The sequence below is a fragment of the Diadema antillarum genome, unplaced genomic scaffold (genome assembly GCF_040938485.1).
Source record: "Diadema antillarum isolate AM-2024a unplaced genomic scaffold, OU_Dant_1.0 scf00000045, whole genome shotgun sequence".
Taxonomy (NCBI): Eukaryota; Metazoa; Echinodermata; class Echinoidea; order Diadematoida; family Diadematidae; genus Diadema; species Diadema antillarum.
The window spans coordinates 4,101,890-4,127,038 of NW_027270934.1; the positions used below are offsets into that span (position 1 = coordinate 4,101,890).

General features: G+C 38.2%; 1 protein-coding gene across 1 annotated transcript in view; it reads left to right on the plus strand.

Moving 5' to 3' along the window:
* LOC139714980 (arf-GAP with SH3 domain, ANK repeat and PH domain-containing protein 2-like) overlaps positions 1–25,149 on the plus strand; it is a 133,009-nt gene that overhangs the window by 84,677 nt on the left and 23,183 nt on the right. The window contains exons 7-17 of the mRNA XM_071626628.1: positions 2–87; positions 1,047–1,206; positions 2,113–2,374; positions 3,056–3,277; positions 4,107–4,240; positions 5,232–5,317; positions 7,947–8,127; positions 8,856–9,057; positions 10,349–10,545; positions 11,028–11,187; positions 17,571–17,594. Of these exons, the coding sequence (XP_071482729.1) occupies positions 2–87; positions 1,047–1,206; positions 2,113–2,374; positions 3,056–3,277; positions 4,107–4,240; positions 5,232–5,317; positions 7,947–8,127; positions 8,856–9,057; positions 10,349–10,545; positions 11,028–11,187; positions 17,571–17,594 (1,714 nt within the window). The remainder of the gene's footprint in view (position 1; positions 88–1,046; positions 1,207–2,112; positions 2,375–3,055; positions 3,278–4,106; positions 4,241–5,231; positions 5,318–7,946; positions 8,128–8,855; positions 9,058–10,348; positions 10,546–11,027; positions 11,188–17,570; positions 17,595–25,149) is intronic.

Genomic DNA, 25,149 nt, shown 5'->3' on the forward strand with positions numbered 1-25,149 from the left:
GTACCTGGTGAAAGTGAATGAGATCAAGGCGAAGAAAGGAGCAGACCTGGTCCAGCACCTCGTGGAGTACTTCCGGGCCGAGAACAAGTGAGCTCTGCCGCTTGGTTTCCTTGACTCTTTCCCTCAACAGGGACTCTCCCATAACGTGGGGGCAAAATTTGATCAAATTTGGTATTACTGTGAAAGCGTTTGTGCCCTATGTTTTTCGCACTTTTAAAAAAAAAGTTCAGATGCAAAATGTCTTCAGTAAACTTGGAGAATTTATGATGGGCTCTAGATGAAAACTGTACCATGTACAGAATCTGAGTCTGTGAGACAGTGCCATTAATTTGGGTCACATTAAAGGTTGACATTACAGGTCTGCCTACATATACATGTAACTACATTGTTTACATTGTTGGTTGAGAATGATGAGGGTGTTAAGTTGCCACTAAAGCCATAGTGTTCGAGGCACCTTAATGATCTTATCATTCTCAGCTGACGATGTATGCTTACAATATTAAAATCAGAGGGTGTACATATGGGTTTTTTTTGTTATTGCATAAATTGAAAAGGTGCCTTTGCGTGTATGAATATTTCCATATACCCATTCCATATTCAAGTGAAATCTTAGTATTGAAAGCTTCATATCCAATGTTGTTTACAATACAATATGAGGAAAAAGAAATTAAAAGTTACAGTGAGCATCAATGTATCTGTGTTTGTGGTTAAATGAATGACACCTTCCAAGACACTAGAGTAATGTCTGTTGTAGAAAGGAGAAGACTCACCTCCCCCCCCCCCCCCCCAGAAGAACAAACTTATAAGTGAAACTCACATATTTTCCATGTATTAAACATACCAGCAACGAAGCAGTTTGACACCAATTCAGTCAAAACTTGATTTTAGATGATTTCTTTCTTTATTCTTTTGCTGACAAAAAAGAAGAAGATGATGTATTTAATCAAGGAAAATGCCTCCACCTGAATTAAATAGTTCTGCTGGCCTCTACACATAAAAAAAAAAAATGGAATATTCATATTTTTCTGTACACACGTGATTTGCAGCTACTTCAGGGATGGCCTCAAAACGGTCGAACACTTTCAGTCGTATATCGACGAGCTGTCAACGAATGTCTCCAAGATCAAGTCGCGGCACGACGAGGAGAAGAGGCAGCTGTCGGAACTCAAGACGGTCCTCAAGAACAGCCTCAATATGGACAAAGAGGTGCGTAGACCACGCCCCAGGGTGCATATCTGTACCCCTCTTTTTAACTCCTAGAATGTGATATATCATGTGACTGATAGTGTAGAGTTCATTCAAGAGTTGTTGCATTAAAGGGGGAATGAAAGCCAAATACTGTAAAACGAGGAATGTTCATATGCACTTTAATTTCGTGAGCGCCAAGATTCGCGAAATTAAAATGCACGCGAAAGTTCTTGTCTACACTATATGCATTGAGTGCCAGTTGCAGTACACGAAAATTTCATGCTGCAAGAAAGGCTGTCAGCTCCAATTCACGAAAATTTCATGCCGCAAATATATCATGTTTTACAGTACACGTGTTGATTGAGTAAATGCAGTAATATAAAGTAGAACACATCAGCAATGTGTGAGGAAAATGGCACAATCTGTCAAAAAGTTAAGAAGTCTAAAGTTTTGTTGCCATCTTTGCTAGATGAGAAGACTACTGAAATAAAGATTCATAATTTTACAATGGATTGTCCAATTTTCCTCAAACTTGCCTGATGTGTTCCACTTACAGTGTATATTGCTGCATTCTCTCAAACCACATATTTGGGTTTCATTCCCTTTTAAAGTGCATTTTTATCCAATTGAGAGGGATATGATGATAGGTTGATATGTCTTAATGTCTTGTCTTCTTTGTGAAGTGTATAAGGACAAAATCCAATTTCATGGATTTATAGGGATGCACTCTATGTCATGCAGTATGATGACAGAATGTATTAGTATCGATATGATACAATTTTTGAATAAGATCATTGCAACCATTGAAATGTCAGTAGTTTTTACATCGATACAAAATTTGGGATTCATGTTTATAACCTATAAAATCTGAATGAGTTTGATCTTCCTCTTCTTTTGTCTCCATGGCAATGCCACGCCCATCAGACCCCGCCTGAAAAGCAGGGATACAGTCTCCACCAGCTTCAGACCAACAATGCCATGGGCACGGAGAAGTCGGGCTACCTCCACAAGCGCACCGAGGGGCTGCGCAAGGTGTACCAGAAGCGCAAGTGCGAGGTGTGCGACGGCTACCTCCACATCTCGCATTCCACGCCCACGCGTGCCCCGGCCACCCTTAACCTCCTGACCTGCCAGGTCAAGCCCTCTCTGGAGGAGTCCAGTCGAAAGTACTTTGACCTCGTGGCGCGTAAGTGAAAGAGTTGCGTCGACTCTTGCTTGTCAGCAGATCACCTCCCTCCCACAACTAAACTTTGATAAAGGCAGACTCATTTTTATCTTGTGACACTACAAGTGTGACAGATGAAAATGGGGTACTAGACAAATGAGAATAAGACCCATGAGGAAACAAAGTTTAATGAAGATGGTCATGTGTGGTTAGATAGGTGAACACTTCACCAGGGTGGCACCCTGTTCTCTACAGTGAATGAATGATCTTTTGCGTACTTGCGATCTTTTGCGTATGTGTTGTGACTCTCTCACACACATAACCTCCATTTAATGCCCTATCTCAGAAATGTCAACTGTTATTTTTTCACAGTATTTAGTACTGTTTCCCCCCTCAAAAAAAAAATAGTGCAAGTTTCATTGAAAATACTGTCTTTTCCAAATTTTGTTGCAACCCATGTCTATTGCAGGAAAAGTATTAAAAGAAACTGCTTTTTCACGAAAAATACACTTTTTCAGCCATCAAAATGCTGCATTGCCATTTACAAGATTGGCATCCTTGCTATCTGACTCTAACTTTGCTCAGCTAGACACGAGATTTGAACCAGGGTTCTTTGGATCGTGATGCGGACGCACTACCAACGGAGCCCCATCACCGCCATATTTGTTTGTTTTTGTTTGCATTCCTGTTGACAATCTGCAGAAGACCGAACGTATCACTTCATGGCTGAGACGGAGGAAGAGGCGGAGGAGTGGATTTCCGTCCTCAACAACAGCAAGAAGTTCGCCCTGGAGGCGGTCTTCAACGAGGGGTCGTCGCCGTCAGAGGTCGCCAGCAGAGGGCTCCAGGACCTGACGCAGAGCATTGTCAAGGAGGTCAAGCGGTTGCCTGGCAACAATGTGTGCTGCGACTGCACAGCGGCAGGTTGGGCGAGAAAACTATGATAGTTTACAAAGTCATGATTCTCCATATGTGGCAATGCTACACAGGTGGCGCTATGAGTTTTTTTTTTCCTTGTTCAGACCAAGACTTTTGTGGCACAAACTCGTGCATATACAGCTGTAGCTGTGTGACTCTTGCTTGTGGGAAATTTGTAGTGTGTTGTATACTATATACAATATAGTTTATGCTTGATATCATTAACACAGTGTAGGTGTTTATTGTAGATAAAGTTTTTTTTTTTTTTTAAATGAGACAATTCGTGTATTGGGTACTTTTATTTCTATCAACTGCTATTATGAAATTGCTTCGAAATTGTTTTAGGGCACATGAATATTGAAATATTGCTATGGGGGAAAAAACAAATTAACTTATATCTTATTATTTTGACATGCTATAAGATTATACTTTCCATAAATTGCACAAGGGTTTCTTTCCTGTGCAATTCACAATTTTCTATTCCATTCTCAGGACTAGATTTAAATAATAAGATGACTTTGACAATATTGCTAAGTGTCTTCAGAGCAAAGAAAAATTCACAGTTCATATACTTTTATAGTTCAGGCAAAATTCAGCACCTACTACACTGCCGTGGAATACAAAATGATTTCGACAAAGAGATCAAACAGATTTAAGCTAGTTTTAGTGTTATCAAATAAGCCTTTTAGATGTCTAGCAATGTCTCAAATAATGGAACATCGTAATATGATATATTGGAAAAATGAAATATATAAACCTGAATTAAATGCTGGTGACATTATTATTCTTGTAACATGATTATTCTTGTGACATGTCATGGTTATTTTGCTCACAGATCCCCAGTGGCTGTCAACCAACCTAGGTATTCTGACGTGTATAGAATGCTCAGGTGTACACCGAGAGATGGGAGTTCATATATCACGTGTGCAGTCACTGGAACTAGACAGACTCAGCACAGCTCAGCTACTTGTAAGTGGCACACCTTGTAGCGTGGTGACTTAACTGGTGCTAATTGTATGTCTGTGCATGTTTGTGGGTTTGTATTTGTTTTGTTGTTAGTAGGATTTTGATATTACACTACATAGAATAAAGTTTGAATAAAGAATACCACAAAAAAAAAAAAAGAAAGAAAGAGAAGAAAGTGTGTGCATGTTTGTGTGTGTCTGTGTGGCTTTGTGCGTGGCAGGGTGTATACTTTTGTGTGTGTGTCTTTGTTTTGGGTTGTACACTTGTATGTGTATGTGTGTGTGTCTGTGTGTGGGTGGGTTTTTGTGTCTTCATACACTTACTGTGTCACATACTGTACATGTGTCTCTGTATTATATGTTTGTATGTGTGTGTGATTGTGGAGTACAGAGAACAAAAGAACAAAATGATTATCTTTATTCTGTCTTGCTTGTGAGGTATACAGTACAGTAGAAAAAAAGAACTTTTGGGTTTTGAATACAGTAGGAAAAAACATTACACTTTCCCATAAATCAATTTGTGTCAGTATATTTGTATGTGTGTACATGCGTGTGTATGTGTGTGTGTGTCTGTGTGTGTGATAATGAAGTAAGATTGTTTCAAATGATATCCATATTACTGAATGATGAAATAATACAGCTTAAGTTATAAGAGATCTCATTGTGAAGCTGAGACAGAGATACTGAGTATCGGCAGAAACTTTATGCACATTCAAGAAAGAATACATGGTTTCTTGTGAAACCACCAACCAAATGTTCTATCATCATGGAAATAGTAAAAGAACATACCAGTATACAAGTATGTGAATGTGCATGCATGTTTTTTGCGCATATCAGCATACTATAGAAATAAAGCAAGAAGAAATGCAAGAAGAACATCATTTAGAAATAAAACAAGAATGTGAGCAAGGAAAACAAAAAATGAAAGGGAGGTCTTTGTTGTAAGAAACAAATTTTCAAAACTCGTCAACAATGTTTTTCTTCTTGGCTTACAGCTTGCAATAACAGTAGGTAATGAAGATTTCAATGAAGTCTACGAGGCAAACCTGGAAAGTAACAAGCCAACACAGAGTAGCAGCATGTAAGTCTTCTTCCTTGCTTTTATCTTCTTCTTTCTTTTTTGTTGTTGAAATTTTGCAATTTCTGTAATTTCCTTGATATGATACTAAGAGCTTTTAAATTGTTGGTGCATTATCACCCGATATCAGTATGATAAATCCAGTTTCTTCTAAACTTGCAAAGGATTTGATTCTTTTCTGTAAGATGCATCCTTCCTTTGATGTGAGAGGAAAACTTGATATTTCAAATTGAGTGTCAGTGTAATTTTGACACAGAGTATATGCTGTCTTGCTCAACTGGTGGCATTCTCCAGTTCAGTTCAACTCAAATTTTATTACTGTCATTACATAAATTCTTTCCAATACAGTCATTACAAGGAGTCAATGTAATACAACATATGAGAGCAAACATTTGAAAGTGGAAAAGAAATATATAAGCAAGTGCATAACCTATATTTAACTGTTTGAACAAAATCATCTCCTTACCTCACATGGGTTATCCTTTAATTCTGCCTCATCCTGAATGAATAAATGATAAAAAAAAAAGAATGTTGAAAATGCATTCATTCTATGGTTCACATATATGCCAAATCAGTTTTAACCTGTTGAGGATGGGCTGGTTTTGATACAACAGAAAGAACATGCATTTCCCATAGACAGTTGCTCGAATGTACTTGGGACTGGTCCTCAACTGGTTAAGAGCTGTAGTACAATGCACATATCTGCAGTGTGATAAGCCAGAGCAATTCTTGAAAGCGGTGACAATGTGACTATAAATCCTGTCAGCCACTTGTGTGCGCTCTGGCAGTCGTGAGAAAAAAAAAGTCTTGTTTGTTTTCATAGCATGCTAAGTTTAGAACCACAAATGTATCCACTTAATACTGACAGCCGTTGCATTCGAGTAGAAGAGGAAATAGAAATGAGAACAACGGAGAGGCATTGTTCCTATGTTGGCATGTTATCCCTGGTGGTTCCCAGGTACCTAGGTTAAAGGGCTGGTATAGTTTTGGTTGAGATGAGGCTTCAGGTTTCTGTCATTTTTCGGTGAGATGGTGAATGTTCGCTGGAATTTAATTTCTCAAATTTTGCAATGGCCAAGAGTTGCAAAATTAAAATGCACACTTAAGTTCTTGTCTATACTATGTATGCATTGAAAACCAGTTGCAATGTGCAAAAAAAAATATATATATATTGCCGTGAATAAAGCGGTCAGCTCCAAGTTTTGAGAATTTCATGCTGCAAATATACTATCTTGCTTTACAGTAAATAACCAATGACCCATGTGCAGGCATACCCATTGCAATAATGCCCTGGTTCCATTACATTTGCTCCTGCGACAATTGTTCCCATGAAATATCTGCACACTAAGCCAAACACAAATTCTGCCCTCAAACATAACCCTGACCCTAATCCTAATCCTTACATCAAGCTGAACCTAAAACCCTATCACAGCCCTAACCCTAACACTAAGTCTGTGGAGATAATAAGACCAGAGCAATTATCACAGGAGCAAATGTCCTGTCACTGGAAGTTATAGTTGGTTGGCTATGAGATGCTTCATCGTATTTAGTCTTCACAGTGTACTTCAGTGATGCTAATTTCTTTGTGTGCACACTGTTTCCATCATATTCCACTTCAGTGACTGTAGCTCAGTAATAAAGGCCAGGAAGTGCCATCTAAGGTTTTTTTCTTGTATCCTTCTGGAGAAGGAAGCAAGCAATGTGAGTGAGAAGTGATCTCTCCTACTGAGATGCTAACTGTCACTTGTTTGCAGTATTTTTTTTTTTTTTTTTTTGCTAAAAGTGCTTTGGATTTCATGGAAAATACTATTTTCCCCAAATTATAGTACTACACCTGTTTGTTGCAAGAAAGGTAAAAAAAACTGTTTTTCCATCATAATAATCTTTTGATTTCATACAGCCCTCAGAGTACTGTAAAACCGGAAATTTTGCGTGCATCAAACTTTCTCAAATTTTTGTGAGGAACTGAGATTCTCTTAAGTAAAATGCACACACAAGTTTTTGTCTACACAATACAGTGAATGCCAGTACATAATGCTGTACACCATTAGTTTGCCGGTGCAAACCTTTGTTGGTCGCAAAGGAGTCTGTGCCGGTGATGCATGTAGTAGTCTTGGCACAGACTCCATTATGACCAACAAGGGTTTGTGCCTGCAAACTAGTACACCATTGTGGCCAGCAATTCACGAAAGTTTCATGGTGTGAGTGTTTCTGGTTTTACACTACTGCGATGCTGTGTGAAAGGTTGTAAAACCGGAAATTTTGCGTGCATCAAACTTTCTCAAATTTTTGTGAGGAACTGAGATTCTCTTAAGTAAAATGCACACACAAGTTTTTGTCTACACAGTACAGTGAATGCCAGTACATAATGCTGTACACCATTAGTTTGCCGGTGCAAACCTTTGTTGGTCGCAAAGGAGTCTGTGCCGGTGATGCATGTAGTAGTCTTGGCACAGACTCCATTATGACCAACAAGGGTTTGTGCCTGCAAACTAGTACACCATTGTGGCCAGCAATTCACGAAAGTTTCATGGTGTGAGTGTTTCTGGTTTTACACTACTGCGATGCTGTGTGAAAGGTTGGCGTCCCTAGTCCTAGATGATGACTCCTGTTCTCCTTGTAACCCTTCCAGGGATGTGAGGAAAGAGTTCATCAGGGCCAAGTACGAGAAGAAGAAGTTTGTGCTGAAGACGTCGGCGAATCCCACCACCCTGCTCTTCGACCTGCGGCAGGCTGTCTTGCTGTCGGAGATCCTCCAGGTTCTACGGGTCTTTGCGGAGGGCGTCGACCTCACCTCTCCGCTTCCAAACACGGTGAGGGCTAAAAGGGCACTATTACCGTGTGGTTTCTTTGCAACGCGGGTATCAATTCAGTTCAATTCAATTCAATTTATTTTGTAAAATCACGTTCAAATATTTACAGAGATGTATGAGTTAAAGGAGGAAATCATGTAAAAAATCAGCCTCCCCCCTCAAAAAAAAAAAGAAAAAGAAAAAAAGCCTGTCCTGTTTAGGGTTAAATAGTGGAGGAATATGGGCAAGATTTTTCTATGGAGGCGAATGGCTCCACTCTCCGAAAACGAGCAGTAGAGTTTGCACTGTATTGTATGGGTTTAAAAGTTGAACATACATTTATGGAAGGTAAAGTGCAGAGTTGGGTTGAAACGGGGAGGACTTGATTCAGACAAAAGGACGCAAACTGCTTAATGCATTTTCATGTACAGCAGACAAGTGGCATCATCATCCAGATTGTGTTGTGGAGAGCTGCCAATGCATGTAACAATGAGAAATCTAAATATTGTTTGCATTTTCTGGGATTTTTGTGGTTCTGCCCCTGAATTGCATTGCTAGCATGGTGTTGTTGTTGTTGTTATTATTTATTTCCTTTGTTTGTTTTTTTGAGGGGGGGGGGAAGAGGGTGCTTTTTTCAGAATCATAAAACTACAATGTATTCTCTGTCCTATGTTTGCTGTATAACTTATGCCTTAGTCTCTTCCTAAATACCTTTTGCCCTTCTTTTCTCCATGGTCATCACCCACCAGCCCGGTGGCAAAACGGCGCTCCATCTGGCTGTCGAGCAGCAGGACGACGTCAACCTCCACATCGTGGACTTCATCATCCAGAACACGACGCAGACGGACCAGCAGATGGTGGACGGGAACACACCGCTGCACCTCGCGGCCAAGTACAACAAGGTGGAAAGCCTCAAGCTGCTACTCAGGAGCAGCGCGAGCCTGGAAATCTGTGAGTTTTACTCTAAAACACGATATTTTCACAGCATGAAAATTTCGCAAATTGGACCCAACAGCCTTTTACGTGGCATGAAATTTTCGCGAGTTGCCTCTAACATGCAATGCATAAGGTGTAGACAAGAACTTTCGCGTGCATTTTAATTTCGCGAGCATTTTGATTTCGTGAATCTTGGTTCTCGCGAAATTTGCGAAATCAAAATGCACATGAATTTTCCTCATTTTACAGTAGTCTCTCTCTATTCAATTGAACTCTAAGATATTGTGGTCCAGTGGTTTGTGCCCCAAGCTGCATCAACTGGCAGGTCCTCAGTTCAAGCCATGCAAGACATGTATAGCCACTGTTCTTTTCTTCCTTTGCAAATTAATTTGTACATATAGAATAGTAGTAGATGGGGGGGGGGGGGGGGGAGATGAACAAGGCCTGCTCAACTAGAACAAGGAATCAATACTTTCATTTTTCCAATGTAGTCCTGGGTAATTAAATACTAGGCAGCATCTGCATTGCATGTAGTATGACAAGAATGTGATGTAGCCATTCGCCCTCATTAACGGCCACCAGTCTTTGAAACTGAGATGTAGAGATAGATAGGTAGATAGATAGATAGATAGATAGATAGATAGATAGATAGATAGATAGATAGATAGATAAATAGATAGATAGATAGGTAGATAGATAGATAGATAGATAGATAGATAGATGAATGGATAGATAGATGATAACTAGATAGATAGATAGGTAGATGGGTAGATAGATAAGTAGATGGATAGATAGATAGATAGATAGATAGATAGATAGATGATAGATAGATAGATAGATAGATAGATAGATGATAGATAGATCGATTGATAGAGAGATAGATAGCTATTTAGATAGATAGGTAGGTAGATAGATGGGTAGATAGATAGATAGATAGATAGAAGTATCTAAATGCTTTTCAAATGGATGTGTATCTCTGAATAGATGTTTTTTACACTCACTGAAGTTACAGAGATATCTTGCCCAAGTGTCCATTTAACAGTTGTCAGTGCTGGTAGTTGATTCTTGGTTACTGTGATAGCAGAGATTTTCGTGAATTCCACAAGGAACCAAGATTCACAAAATTAGAATGCACCGGAAAGTTCTTGTCTACACTATATGCATTGCATGCCAGTGGCAATGCAAGAAAAATTTAATGTCATGGAAAAGGTCGTGGGCTCCAATTTGAGAAACTGTTATGCCGTGAATATTTCTGGTTTTACGGTACTTTCTAACTCTTTCTTTCCCGCTTTCCCCCTTTTGGCAGTAAACCGAGCGAAGGAGACACCGCTCGACATCGCCGCGAAGTGCAATTTTACCCAGTGTGAGGAGCTGCTTCGTCAGGCAACCCAGGGCAAGTGCACGCAGTGCGAACACGTCGAGTTCCGCTGGGGCATGATGGGTAATGAGGAGGGGGTGGACTTCAGCGACGACGAGCTCGAATCCCGCAATCTTCCAATCAAGGTGAGGACGCAGTGACGGATGTCGCCTCGTAGACGCTGGCAAAGCACAAGTCATGTTTTGTCAGACTGAAGTAGTATTTTAAGACCTGAGAAAAAAAATGATGTGAATTAAATCTGGCTGTAATAGTAGTTTGTAATTTCTCTTCTTTGTATGAAACGGAGGAAATGCTGAAAGCAGTGTTCACACTTTCAGTTGGACAGCATATCAAAAAGAAGAAAAATTTGTGTTTTTCTAGCTTTTAATCCGTTGAGGACCGACTGATTTTGCTACAACACGCATTTCTCATAGAACCCTGGCCGAGTATATTCGGGACTCGTCCTCAACGGGTTGAGAATAGAATAATTACAAAAAGAATAATGATAATAAACATAATGAAGATATTGATAAATCTATGACAATAAATGTACTTAGCATTAACGATTGTGTCACTATTAATATTATGTCACATCTATTATTTCCATCTATCCTTGTATTGTACACAGAGTCCTAGGAGACCAAATCACAGGCCTCAGACCCTTCCAAACTCGCCAGTCGGCTCGCTGCCCAGGATGTCGCGCGACCGCTTCTCAGACCTCGTTCCCCGGGACCAAGACTCGGCGGACAAGCTGCATATGCCGCCCCCACCAGTTCCGCCAAGGAGAAGTGAGTATTAAAACACACACACAAAAGAAGATCGTAGATAACTCCTTCCAGATATGATAGCATCGTCTGTGAGATGGAAAAAAGTTATATGTGCGCTACTTAAGCATTGAGTGTCTTATACTGTTTTTACTCCAGAAAAGATGGATGAATGGGAGAAATCTCACATTTGATTCTTGTGTTTTGTTTTTTTTGTTTCAATCACTGGTGAGGTGAACTCTTTTTTTTTTTTCCTGCAGCTAGGCACACAATACCTGACAAGCTGTCGTATTTGTTTTAATCTCTGTAAGGGCTTGTGATGCACTCAATAATTTGAAAGCTGCTTTGCAAGCTCGCTAATATACAACATTTGCTTTGTTATTATGTTGCCATTTTTGAAATCACAAATTACATTTCCCTGTGCTTCATGTGAGATCACTGGTAGTAAATAAATAAAAGTGTGTGGTGTGTGCAGATGCCAAATTAATGCACTTCATTAATTCATGGTAACATCTCAACACATGCAACAAAGTGATTAAGATCCTAAGTACAAAGTGGATGTTACGATTTAAGTGTATGTATACCTATGAAATTAGTATCAGGTGTAATAAACTGGTGAGCTATCGTATTCAAATTTTATACCTGCTTTTGAAGCCAAGGTTGTTCCTAACAACCAGGGAGCTTGTCCAAGGCTTGTCCAACATAGCAACATTTTTTGCATACACAGTGGATTCCCAGTTTAATCGGATTCCCAACATTGAGATGCATTGAGTTTGTATAGGTGGAAGGAAAAAATATAATACTAGGTCTTCGGTGAGAAAAAAAAAATCCATCAATTTGAGTAAACACAATTACTTGTATTATTGATGGACTAATAATGAACTACAGGGTAGTTTGTGTTGACGCAACAGAAATATCCAAAGTTATCAACAAGGTATTTGATATAGTGAATTATTCTTCCAGCATGGATTACTCAGTCATTTGGAAGAAAAAACGAAACAAAACTTGAATGCCACTAATTATTGCCATCATGCAATTATTCTGAACTGTGCAGTGAAATGGGTAGGGACTTCCAAATACTTGACAGACTCTATAGAACAGATTTTGAACAAGCGAGGAGTGGATTACTGTTCATACTTTTTGTTTTTTTGCTCTGTGTGACCCCATTAATAAAGTGTCTCTGAATTTTTCCAGTGATGTTCTGTCTGCCTTTTGGGCATCACCACCACATCCATCACTGGTCCCATGCTGGTATGATTATGTTTGCGTTGCTTTGCAACATCCCCCCCCCCCAACCCGCCCCAGTATGTATGCCTGCATCTTCCCCTCCTTCACACGTACCCAAACCAACACCTATCACCTTCCCTTGTACTGCATTCTTTTCTCTTCTTTTTTTTTTTTGTAAATGAAAATAAAAGAAGACAGATCATGCTTGTTTGCCAGATATGACATGAATTTTCTCTTTTTTTTTTTCAATCTCTTAAAACCATTGGAATGTATGTAAGGAATGAATCCAAAACTATCATTAGATCATTAGTTGAGGATTGTTCGATTGTATCATATAAATTTAAATTCTCAAGCTCTTGTAGGTTTTACTGATAGCTATTAACCATCCAGACTTGCTCTCTCACTGATCATGGTACCTTGTAGTTTAACTGCTTTCTTGAGAGATCCTTGTTGTTATATAGTAGTGCCATGGCAACACTGCACACTGGCACTGGTCCGATGGTCCCTGACCAGTAAAAAGTCACCGTCGAACCAGTAACCTTTTCAGGAATTTACAACTAAGAAATGGAAAAACTGGGTACCTACAATAACTGGTTTGACAGATAGGTCGGACCAGTAGAAGGAATGGGTTAGTGTGCAGCCCTGGCCTTGGCATAAGTTCCTTTTTAGACTGTGATAGAAATGCACATCTTGACGTACTGTATATGCCATATATTTAGCAAGTCTAAATTTTTGCGAATTAGGGCTTCCCAACGATTTAGTGAGGTGTTAAATTCGCGATGTGGAGTACAGTACTGAACGGAGTTTATGTATAACATGTGCACCTCACAATCATATTGGGATCAGAGTCAATATTTGTGCATGTCTTTAAATTCGCAAATAGCACTTGACTCGCAAAATTTGCTAAATATTCGGCATGTACATTAGTTAAAACACTCCTGCCTGTTACAATACCCCACCTCATGCCTTGAGAGAGCCTTGTTCACATGCATGCACAAAGTCACCAGTTACCCTACATGAAGAGAACACAGTCCCACATAACCTCAAATTCTTTTTCACGCCTCCTGTGTTTGATAGAATTCTCTTCATTTTAGCTCTCACTCCCTGCGAATTTAACTTGTTGACGACGAGACCCAAGTATACTCGCGCAGGTGTCTCTGGGAAATGCGTGTCAGAGCAAAATCAGCCTGTCCTCAATGGGTTAAGATCCATCTCAATTTTACAGCCCATTTCATATCCAATTTGATCAATATAACCTATTTCTCATACCCATACTTTGTGAGGTTATCCAGATATGGAAATCTCTTCATAAACAAAGACTTGTCTGAAGAATTGTTTAAGGGGGTGATTTGATGATAAAACTTTGACATTAACTTCAGTATTTTGCTGCAATCCTCATTAAAGAGGATACATTGTTACACACTGTCATGTCACCGCTGGTGTCATGATTCATTCAGTTTGTGTGAGAATTTGATGAAAGCCTATATGGTCGAATGTTCCGAAATATGAAATGCCAGCATTCACGTGGTCAGATGGGAAACAATAACATCATGTCTTTAGAGGATGGTTATCAAGATTATACAGAAAAAAGTGTTGCAGATCTTCCAATCAGGATGCACTCCTGTAAAGCGCTATTTAGAAGTGAATGTCACAGATGGCATGTTCCTCTTTTGTAATGAAGAAAATGCAGTGCTCTCAAATGCAAAATGTGATGTCATACTGATTTTTTTTTTTTTTTTTTTTTTTTACAAAATCTTTTGTAATATTTACTGAGATAGGTTCGGCACATGACTTGTTTATTGTAGAGTTATGATATGATCAAAGTTTGGGAAAATGATGAGGTGTGAAAGGGCAGGTCAAACTCACTTGTGTGGTAATGGGTCTGCGGTAAAAGAGGATAGACGTCTTTGTGTTGTATTTGGCTACAGATGTAGAGTTCAATTCAATGAAGTGTGCCAAGACTCCACATTTGGCATGATTTCTCAAACATTTGATTCCCCCATTTTCATCCCTTGCATGATTTCTGATTGTCTGTGGTCATTTCCTGGGAGTGATCCATCAATCATTTCCTTCCCGTGGGACTAAAGTAGTATTTTTATAAAGGATTAGTAGCTTTTAAAACAGATGTACAGATTCTTGTTCCTCAATTCAGAATGCGGTTTGTCACTATAGCCTAACAAAGTGCAGTGCTATGTTGTTGATTTTTTTTCACAGTTCAGCCAACAGTTCTTAAAGGGGAAGTTACCCAAATGTTCATGTGGATTCTTTCCATGCATAAAGATTATTAGTGAAACTCTCAATCAAAGTTTTGATGATGAAAATCGGTCGATCTTTCCACATTATGTTGTGCATCTTTAGTGTTAAGTCTGTGTGCTGCCCTCAGTAGACAGGAACTGTACAACTATTTGTGATGTCATAATAGTGCAGAAAATAGTAAAGTAAATGAAATGGAATTTCACGTCCTGTTTATTTTTCTATAACAACAAAAGGCACTTGTCCGAACCCCAAAATGAAGCATGGATACTGAATAGATTTGTCTTAGTATCTCAGGAACAGGCTTTTGAAAGTTGTATATTACTTCTTTGTATACAAACAAGAAAAAACACTTCTGTTGTGGACTTGCCATCTGAAAGAGGTGACCAGTGAAAAGAACCCAAAGTAGTAAGGTCCACAACTTTTACAGATGGCCTTTCAACTTTCAGTGTTTCATTAATCTTTGAGTCTTTTTGGCATTCACCCCATCTATGTATAATCATATTACTAGGGAAACTTCCCCTTTAGTGCACATGCAAAAATCCTTCACAATTTTAACCTTTGAAAATAGGTCATAATTTCTGTTAAAAAACTCCCCCAAACAACTTACAAAACCCACCAAAGCACTGAATAATCACCAATGAGCAGGAAGAAACTGCTTTTAAAGCTGATGCGTACCGACCAGCACATGCTGCTATGAGGAGAAAATGGTACACTGTATGTGTGTAAGAATTCTTTTTTTGTTTGTTTATTTTTTCCCATTAATAAGATATTTTTTGCCATACAAGTGCTCCATTGAAGTTCCATCCCTTGCAATTTCATTTTAAATCCATTTCTTTAACAATTTTTTTTTTTTTCAAATTCCCTCAAACTGGAGTCCTGGCTCTACAAGATTTCAGCAGTGCTAAAACAACTTCCATAGATTATCTTTTAAACAGGTATAAAAATAAACCAAACCAAGCAAAACCAAAACAAAAGAAGCGCATTGACTAGTATGAATTTTCATTGTCCTGATTTTTACATATTCTTCCGGAATATCTTTGATTCTTCAGAGAAGTTAAAAAAAAACACTTTATGATTCCTCCAAATGGATTGATGGTAACTTGATGGTACCAGACATAGGTGACCATGTGGGAGGTTTAGTCCAACCTCCCTTCTCTCCACCCTCCATTCTTAAACCCATCTGGGCCCTGTTGTCTAAAAAAGATGAAATCAAAATTACATTGTAAGTCAGAAAATCAAGTATAAGTCAGGCATCGGCCAGTCACAGTTGAGTATTCAGAGACTTATGTTTGATTTTCTGACTTATGTTTGATCTCAACTTTTATGCAACAGGGCCATGGGATCATAATATTTGACCTTCTACGATCTTGCCAATGATCTTCACATTCTAGGTTTTCAGAAAGAACATGGAGCATGTCAGCGTTCTTGCACATTGAATGCTATGTATGTAGGCAGTTAGAAGCACAACAGTTCATTTAAACCAGCATGGCATGTTTTCACAGATTTGCTGTAAACCAATTTGCCCACTTGCCCAGCTGTGACTACAACTCACATTTGGGCAAGTAGAATGACATGCCACTTGGGCAAGTTGGAGACATATGATTTATAATGCACTCAAGAAGTTTAATGAGTTTGAAAGGAATGGTACTGTATGTTGCACGATCCATCAATTTCATTTTCTTTTTCTTTTTCTTTTTCAATTCTTTATTCTTTTGATGAATGAGTGGAGCAAAAGGCTCTTACATTGTATGTGTAGAGGAGGATCCAAAGAATTCAGAATGGATGTATTCCGATAGCCAGTATTGATGAGCGTGCTATAATTACTTATCGATCTTGTGAATGAATGGATTTAAGGAGCAGTGATTCTTGCATTTCATTAATTCCGCTCTCTGAATGAGAAGAGTTAAAAGTGCTGCCACAGATGAGTAGAAGGGTGGATTGGAACCATTCAGAATCACTGTACGCCCAGCCTGGCAAAAATAATGTGCATTCTACCATCATAATGTTAATGAATGGTGGAGAATTATCCAAACAAAGCCCATGTTGCCTTATCAATAGGTAATTCTGTTTTCTTTCTCTCTCTCTCTTAATGATCCGACGAAATGGCTGTAGAGGTATTAAGAAGGCCAGGCCACTTTGAATGGGTATACGCCTTGACTGTGAAGAAAGATGTGGATTTCTCATCATTTAGAAATTGAATAAAGAAGGATACTATGAATACACATTTAAATGCTGTTGGATATCGTTTAGTTGTAGACAGAGAGAATTTCCATAGAATGTCCAGGAGTTTATCTGATCCAGCAAGAGCTGAAATATTGAGTCAACTTCAATTTTGTATAAAAGGAATTAAAAAGAATTCTAAGGGTGAAATATATTACTGGTTATAAAGCAAGGGGAACAAATGCACATACCATAAATGTCAAAGCAACAAGTGGAGTGATCTGGGGGGTGTTTCACGAAGCTGTTCTTAAAGTTAAGAAGGACTTAAGTGCGACTGGTGATCAGTTCTTATGTGCTATACTTATCAGAATCTCAATAATTCAGCACAAGAATTGATCACCAGTCGCACTTAAGTCCTTCTTAACTTTAAGAACAGCTTCGTGACACACTGCCCTAGTCTGTCCATTGGATTGCTTTGCCACTGGACAATTTGTAGAAAATAAAATATATGTTTATACTACAGTATGTACTCTAAATATGTTGTCAAGCTGGAGTGTCCATGATGTTATCAGTCTATTGATATTAGTTGCTTTGCTTCAATTAAGTTGCTCTTTACATCTGAATTGGTGTGCAGTGTAACGCCATGTTGATTTAACTCATCTAGACCGACTGCCGTTCTCTGCTCTGTGTTTAACATGCCGTCATATATGTCTGTCTGTTTTGTCCTTGTTGTTTTTTTCCTTTTTTGTGTTTTGCCTTGCAAGGAGCCGTGCGAAGAGGAAGGAGAGGTGAAAAAGATATTCATCTTTTATTTGTGACCTGTCGCGAAGAAATCCTGATAAAGTTGAAATTGTCAAAACGTTGATTTTCTGATTGTAGTATATATATCCAAATTCTCCAGACTCTATGCACTTGCGATTGGTATATATTCAAACTGCCTCACTATGTTTCCAACAAGCAGCCATGGCAATGGCAAGGAAGCTGCCGCCAGGTGAATGCAACTTTGAATTAATGAGTCAATTACATTCAGACGGTCATCTTTAACCTCGAGGATAAGTTCTATGGGGCGCCAAGTGTCGCACGGTTGATTTCGAAACGAAATTGACTGTGCAACACTTGGTGCCCCATAGAACTTATCCTTGAGGTTAAAGATCACCGTCTGCATGTAACTTCTGGTGCGTAGATGCAAATGACCATGAGTAAGAGATGATGGGCATTAAAACACAATAGGCCCATTCAAACACCAGCGCCAACCTTCATAAAATTGAAAGGATTTTATGTATTATTGAAACACTCATGGACTGAAGTTTGGTGAGGTGTTTATTGAGATATCAAAACTCAAAAATTCAGAATTATAATTTGCAGCAAAATCATCTTTCCTTGCAGTTTCCTTAGCTTCCATGTCTGCAACTTTATCAGGATATTGTGATGGGTCACATTTTATTTTTCCTGCATGTATATGATTTGCCTATCTCCCCCTTTTTTGTGGAATCCAAGATTATTTTATACGTTTATTGAAAAAATTGAAATGCTCAAAGTCAGAAGCATGAGCACCTACTCCAGTATATTCACTTCCTTTTTCCCTTTTATTGTTCTTTTACTTTCTATAAGTCCCGCAATTTATTTACAGAAACAGCTGTTGTTCAAGACTATTCTCTCTATACATTTTGTTCAGTGCTGGAATTGTGCTGTGTGCAGCAGTTTTTTTTTTGCTTTGTATTATTTTCAAAGTTGCTTTTTAAGAGTATATATTTGTTCCTCTGTCTGTCTGTCTGTCTGTCTGTCAGTCTGTCTGTCTCTTTCTGCATACTTGAGTATTCGTGTCATGTTATTTTGGTGATAGTCTAGCTCATAGTTTGGGAGGTAATTTCAGTTCGTAGCCCTTTTTGGAAGTTAGCAGGACAGCTGTGAGATAGCTGTATCTCACAGGGGGAAAAAAAGCATCAGTGGGAAATCTCACAGTGGTAGCTTACCCCAAAATAACATGGAGAAAAAATATATCTCAGAAATTTGGTGGCACAGTGGTAGCTTACCCCAAAATAACATGGAGAAAAAATATATCTCAGAAATTTGGTGGCACATTGCAGTTGCTAACTCTGAATTGCAACATTCTTTTATAGGATGAATCAAAAGATAGTACAGTTGTATAATCAATATATGCTGAGAAGAAATCCTATGTGCCAGTATTAATGATTTCTTTTTGGGAGCACTTAATAAGATTCTATGTTCCCAGATGAAAGGGATAAACATTTGAGGATGTGCCGTTACACTTTCTTTTTCACATAAATCAAGTAATACAAGTGCTAGCTGAAAATTGGAAAGAAATTTTTAGTTGTACATATACATGTATGTGCAAAATATCGCTTATCCGTGGTACTAGTGGCAGTCATGAATGAAAGCGGGGCGGGGGAGTAGGGTGGGTAAAGGGATGTGTTTTGGAGCTTATGCTGTAGAGCTTTCTGATTTTATATATCTACCGTTTGTAGATTGATATGAAATGAAAAGAAACTAAGGTGTTTTGGCTCAGTGGTTAGGACCAGGGACTACCAATCCTGAGATCCCTGGTTCAAATCCCTAGACAGCAGCAGTTCTGCTCATAGGAAGGGCACTTTATCCTTATTCTGCAGACCTTGGGAGCAGACGTAAAGACATTGGTTGCATAGTGATAAGCACTCAGATCTCCTTGAGTAATTCAATTCAGTTACTGTAAAAGTGGAAATTTTTGCGGTGTTGAAATTTTCGCGCATTTCGCGCAACCAGAAACTAGCGCGAAAATAAAAGCACGCGAATATTTTTACTTGCCATGTGTTCCTGTGCGTGATGTCTTGATTCCGCGGAATCAAAAACATGCGAAACTCTTCTCACCCAGCCAAGCGCGAAAAATTAGTCGCGCGAAAATATCCACTTTTACAGTATTAGTTTCAGTTCAATTCATCCCAAATCAGGTCCATTCAGTGCATTTCATTTCAATGCAATTCAATTCAGTTCAATTTACTTCAATGTGATTCAATTCAGTTCAATTTCGTTGAATATGATTCAGTTCAGTTCAATTTAGTTGAATGTGCTTAAATTCAGTTTTATAGGTCAGCTCAATTCGAACTGCTGTAAGATGCATCAATACTGCACATAAGTAACATCGGAGCACTGTAGTCTTGTACACTGCATATTCTGTTCCATGAATTCCAAATACTACTATTAAAACAATCCCATTTTATGAAACAGTTTAGAACGACTGCAATCAATAACTACAAATGTTATGCTAGCAATTAGTTCACAAGTGATCTGCTCTCTGCTGCCAGGATTTCAATTTTACTTTGAATAATTGCAGAAGTTTGAGTGATTTTTATACAGAAGCCTAGTGAAGTTCAGTGGAAAAAAACTAAACTAGAGCTTTGCAAAGTGGGCTACAACCTTTCAGACTCTTCCATAAAATATGTGGATGAAATAATTTTCTTTCTACCTTTGTAGGGGCTGTTCTTTTTGGCTAGGAAATATTTTCTGGAGATTATAAGGGTGTTTCTGTGATTTGCAGGACATTTAATAAAATGGGTGTCTCTTGTGTCTTGTATGCTGTTATGTATAGAAATTCAGTATGGGATTTCATGTACACTTTTCTTGGTATTTGTTTCTATCATTACTCACTTTTATTTGGGAAGACTCAAGAAAAGGACATTTACACATTTAATGTTAAATTCCCTTTTCAGAAATCAACAATCTCAATCCATATTTTGTTGCTGTTACTCTCTATTCTTTATTTTATTTATATTTTTGATGGCTCTCACCTTCTTTTTTCATTTAATGAAATAAAAATTTATTGATCTTATTTTGTATATGATTTGTTTTCACATTAGCATTGTGAATTCCACAAGATTCATCCATGTTAATGCACTCTGAACACATAGTTTTAAAGGACACCGGTGAGATTTATGGAAAAAGTCATATCTTTCTGTTACATACACTTTTGAAACTGTAGTGGCCCAGTTTCAGAAATCACTGGCCAAACTGTATGATGTTCATACTGTATGTATGGAAAAAAGACCTAGTCATTTTGAAGAGCATGTAAAAGTTCCCAGAATTACAACTTATACTAACACTGTCAATAGGTGTATAAAGAAATATTACTGTGCTTATATACCAGAAACTAAATAGTTTATTCTAAAACTATCATCTGATTATTGAGTTTAGTACATCTGATTACTCACACATATTCATTTTTTAAAAAAGCATTTTGTGTTTATATTCAGCCCTATTTTTTGTATTGCTTCATATTGACATGATATCAGGGACTCTGGTACATGTGTAGCATTTAGAACCATGAAGGCCATTATTCTCAAATAGTGTTCTAAAGGACTCTGATAAAAGATAAAAAATATTTAAAGGGATATTCTCCTTTTCAAACGTTAATGTATTGTACATGTACTCTCTCTCTCCCTTTAAATCAGTGATGCCTGTTACGCATTTCTTCCACAATAATTTGGATGTATAAAAGCTTCTCATGTGGATAGTATGGATGGCATAGAAAACAATTTCGGTCTTCTGAATCATGTGGCATGAATGGCTTTCCATAGTGAGATGACATTTCCATTTGCCATGGCAACCAGTATATTTTCCTGAAATGATAAGCCATTGCCATGGTAATGGTATTTGTTGTAGATTCTGTAATCAAAGTTAGTCACGCAATAGGCAATTGTTGCAAAATAGAATAATGCTGGCATGTTCTCTTTCTGATTATGACCGGTAGGTGACAAGATTAATGAATGACCATGCTTTCTTGACTCATTGAACCAATGTTTAAAGGACAAGTTCACCTTTATATGCATGTGGATTGAGTGAATGCAACAACATCAGGAGAACACATCAGTGAAAGTTTGGGGAAAATCGGACAATCCGTTCAGAAGTTATGAATTTTAAAAGTTTCTGCGCAGTTACTGCTGGATGAGAAGACTACTACAGTGTATGATGTCATATGCATACAACGACGTAAAAAAAATAAAAAGAGAATTTTACAAAAATTCTACTTTTTGAAAAAAGTGTACACTTCCTTAATTTGTCACGGACGTTTGTTAAGGGTATTATTATTCCCCTTGCCTTCTGAAAGAGGGAAGTCAAAAGACCTTTTATTAAGCGAGGAAAGTGAAAATATGTTGAATTTTCTTTAAATTTCTTTATATCGTTGTACTCATGTGACATCACAAGCTACATGTATAGTAGTCTTCTCATCCAGCCTTCAGTGAGCAGAAACTTCAAAAGTTCATAATTCTAGAACGGATTGTCTGATTTTCCTCAAACTTTCACTGATGTGTTTTACCAATATTGCTGCATTCACTCAACCCACATGTCTATGAAGGTGAACTTGTCCTTTTAATAATATTGAAATACACTTTACTTTCATAGCAAACTATGAATTCCTGGTTTGCACACACATTTTCCTTTTTACGTGTCAAAGCTGTCCTAAACACTATATCTGTATGAATGCACAGCAGAAAAAAAAAAAACACCAATATCAAATATATTATTTGAATGATTTGCACCTAAGCATTGCTTCTCATGCCTGATATGAGTCAAAAGTAGAGGAGAAAGGGGTTGAGGGGATGGGATGGGATGTGTCTTAGGTTGAAGGGATTGGGGGGGGGGGGGTGGAGGGGGAGGGGGAGGGGTTGAAGGGGAGGGGGAGGAGGGTAGATAGAAGAAACAGTTATGATCACGTTATAGTGGAGCTACAACTCCTTCAAGTTTGATAGTTACACTTGCACCTTGATCACAGATTTTCATTACAGCATGTTCACTTCTTTTTGTCACATGCTTGTTTTCATTGCTGTTTTTAATTTTTGTTTTAAGTTGCTAGCCAATAGCTATGATCGTTTTTTTTTTTCCCCACGAAAATCTTTTGGTTATCAAAAGAAATTGAATGTTGAATCTGATATCAAGAAATTTGAGATGACAAAAAGAAAATTGTATTTCAAAGTTACTCAGCCATGAATTACATTTGTATGTTATGCACTTTCATAGGAGAAGATTTAATTTTCATCAGTTTTTTTTGTTTTTTTTTGTACACGATCAATGGAAATTGTCAGGTGATGTTATCATCAGCTTACTCATTTACATATTCTCAATTCTCATGTCAACTGTTGGAGAACTGTTTTGCTGAAATTATCTAGAGCATCTTAAGAATTGTAAAACTTCCTTATTTCTAATCCGATTTCTTGCACATGAAAATTGTTGTAGTTTTTTTTTTTTTCAAATTAAATAATTTCCTGTCCAGAATTGTGCTTTAACCCTGTACATTTTGGAAAATGATGGAGTCCTGTGCCATGTGTATGGGAATTTGAGAGTCTTGTGGGGGGAATGGGTTTAAAGAGCAATTTCATGCTCTCAAGAATCAGTACATGTGTACTAAGGTGGCTGTAAAGAGTGTGTATAAGTCCAGCCTCAGTTATCAGAGCCTGTCGGGACTGATGCTCAGAATCTGGATAAAGTGATATTGTTGTATCTATATTAAAGCTGGATATGGTTAAGCATGACACTTTCCAGCAAGCTGTGTGTGGGATGTAATTAAGGGATTGTTAATTTAGTATTCAGAATGATGATGATGTTTGCATGCTTCATGATTCAAACAATGTGGGAATGAAATGGAGAATGAGTGGAAGTACAGAGTATATGTCTTCCTCTAAGTCTGTGGTCCTTCTAGCAACACTACCTTGATTGGTACAAGTGAACATTATATAGATGATGACTGGCGGGGGAGGGAACATACCGAATGTTCCACTCGAAGGGTTTGAAATGCTAGTGAGGGAGGTTATAAGTCCCGAGACGAAGTCAAATGACTTATAGCCTCCCGAAATAGCATTTCAAACCCTGAGGGTGGAACGTTTGGTACATGTTCCCGACAACAAAAGTCATCATCTGTTATATTATATGGGTTAGTCAAATACGTCAAATACGTCAACGTCAACCACCAGCACAATGATACATGCACAACGCACTCGATCGCTCGCTCGAGCAGCAGAGCCAAATTTACTGTGCACGCGCAGTACTAGGCCTTCTGTCATTTGTTACGTGAAAATGTTTTCCCATGGGAGAACGTTCACAAGAATGTTTGCCCATGGGCGAACATAACAAATGTACCTCCATCACGTGACTGTGTTCAGCCAGTCACTAACTGGTATTTGACTAACCCATTTAATATTGTATTATAGTGATCGGCATATATGTACATTGCACATGTCCCCACTATGTCCTTCCCTCATATTAATTTGCAAGAGAGTCTGATGGGTGAATTGTTGCTATTTTGTGAAGTTTCGCTCCGAAAACGCAAAGACAATTGCGTGCTGGTCAACATACAGATGATATGTACCTGATATCAGATGGTTCAGAAGAGTCTATACCAATCTCAGGATTTGGTTTTGATTCATGAATTGGGTAATCGGGTCTCACCTTTACGTTTGTCATGTGATATGATTATTCCCCACCCCGCCCCCCTTTTAATAATCCAACAACATTTTAATTCCCATTTGCCCCATTGTCATGTTTTATCACTTGTTATTTTTTTTTCTCTCTTCCAATTTTCCACCCCATTCTTCTTCCGCCCTTTTGTGTTTTGTCCTAACCGTGCCCTGTTTTGTATGGTAATCCAATGCGTGATCCTAATACACCTTTTAACACGTGTATGACTCTAATACACCACACATGTGTGACTCTGATACACCTTTTAACACGTGTATGATTCTAATACACCTTGTAACACACATGTGACTGATACACCTTTTAACACCCATCATCAACACAACTCATTCTTCCATCCATATACCCATTTGACACATACTACATTCTTCCACTGCACATGACATTGTGTGTATGTCTCTCTCTATGTGATCCTGCTTTTTTGTTTCTCTTTCAAAATAATTTGATATCACTCCGTCTCTCGTGTATGTTTTCTTGTATACATACATTCCTTTTCCCCTATCAAAAATTCCTGCCTTTTTAATACAATTTCTATGTTTTTTTCTCTCTCGCATAACTTTCTGAATCCCCAAAACCAATTGTTCTTCTTTCTTACTATCACTTATTTTGTTTTTTTCTCTCATCTCTGTAATTCTTTTATTTTCCTTTCTTTCCTTCTCATTTTGGTAATGTTTTTTTTTCCTCTGCTGTATGTAAATTTTCTGGGTTTTCATTTGTGTCTGTCATCATGACTAATTTTATGCCTGCTATTTTCTCCTGTTGTCTTTCTTTTCAACCTTGTTTTTATTCAATCTATTTACCTTTTTGTAACTCTTCCATTGGCTTTCCATAATTACTTCTACTGATTCTGGGACTCTGTCTGCCTTCTCTCATTCTGCCTGC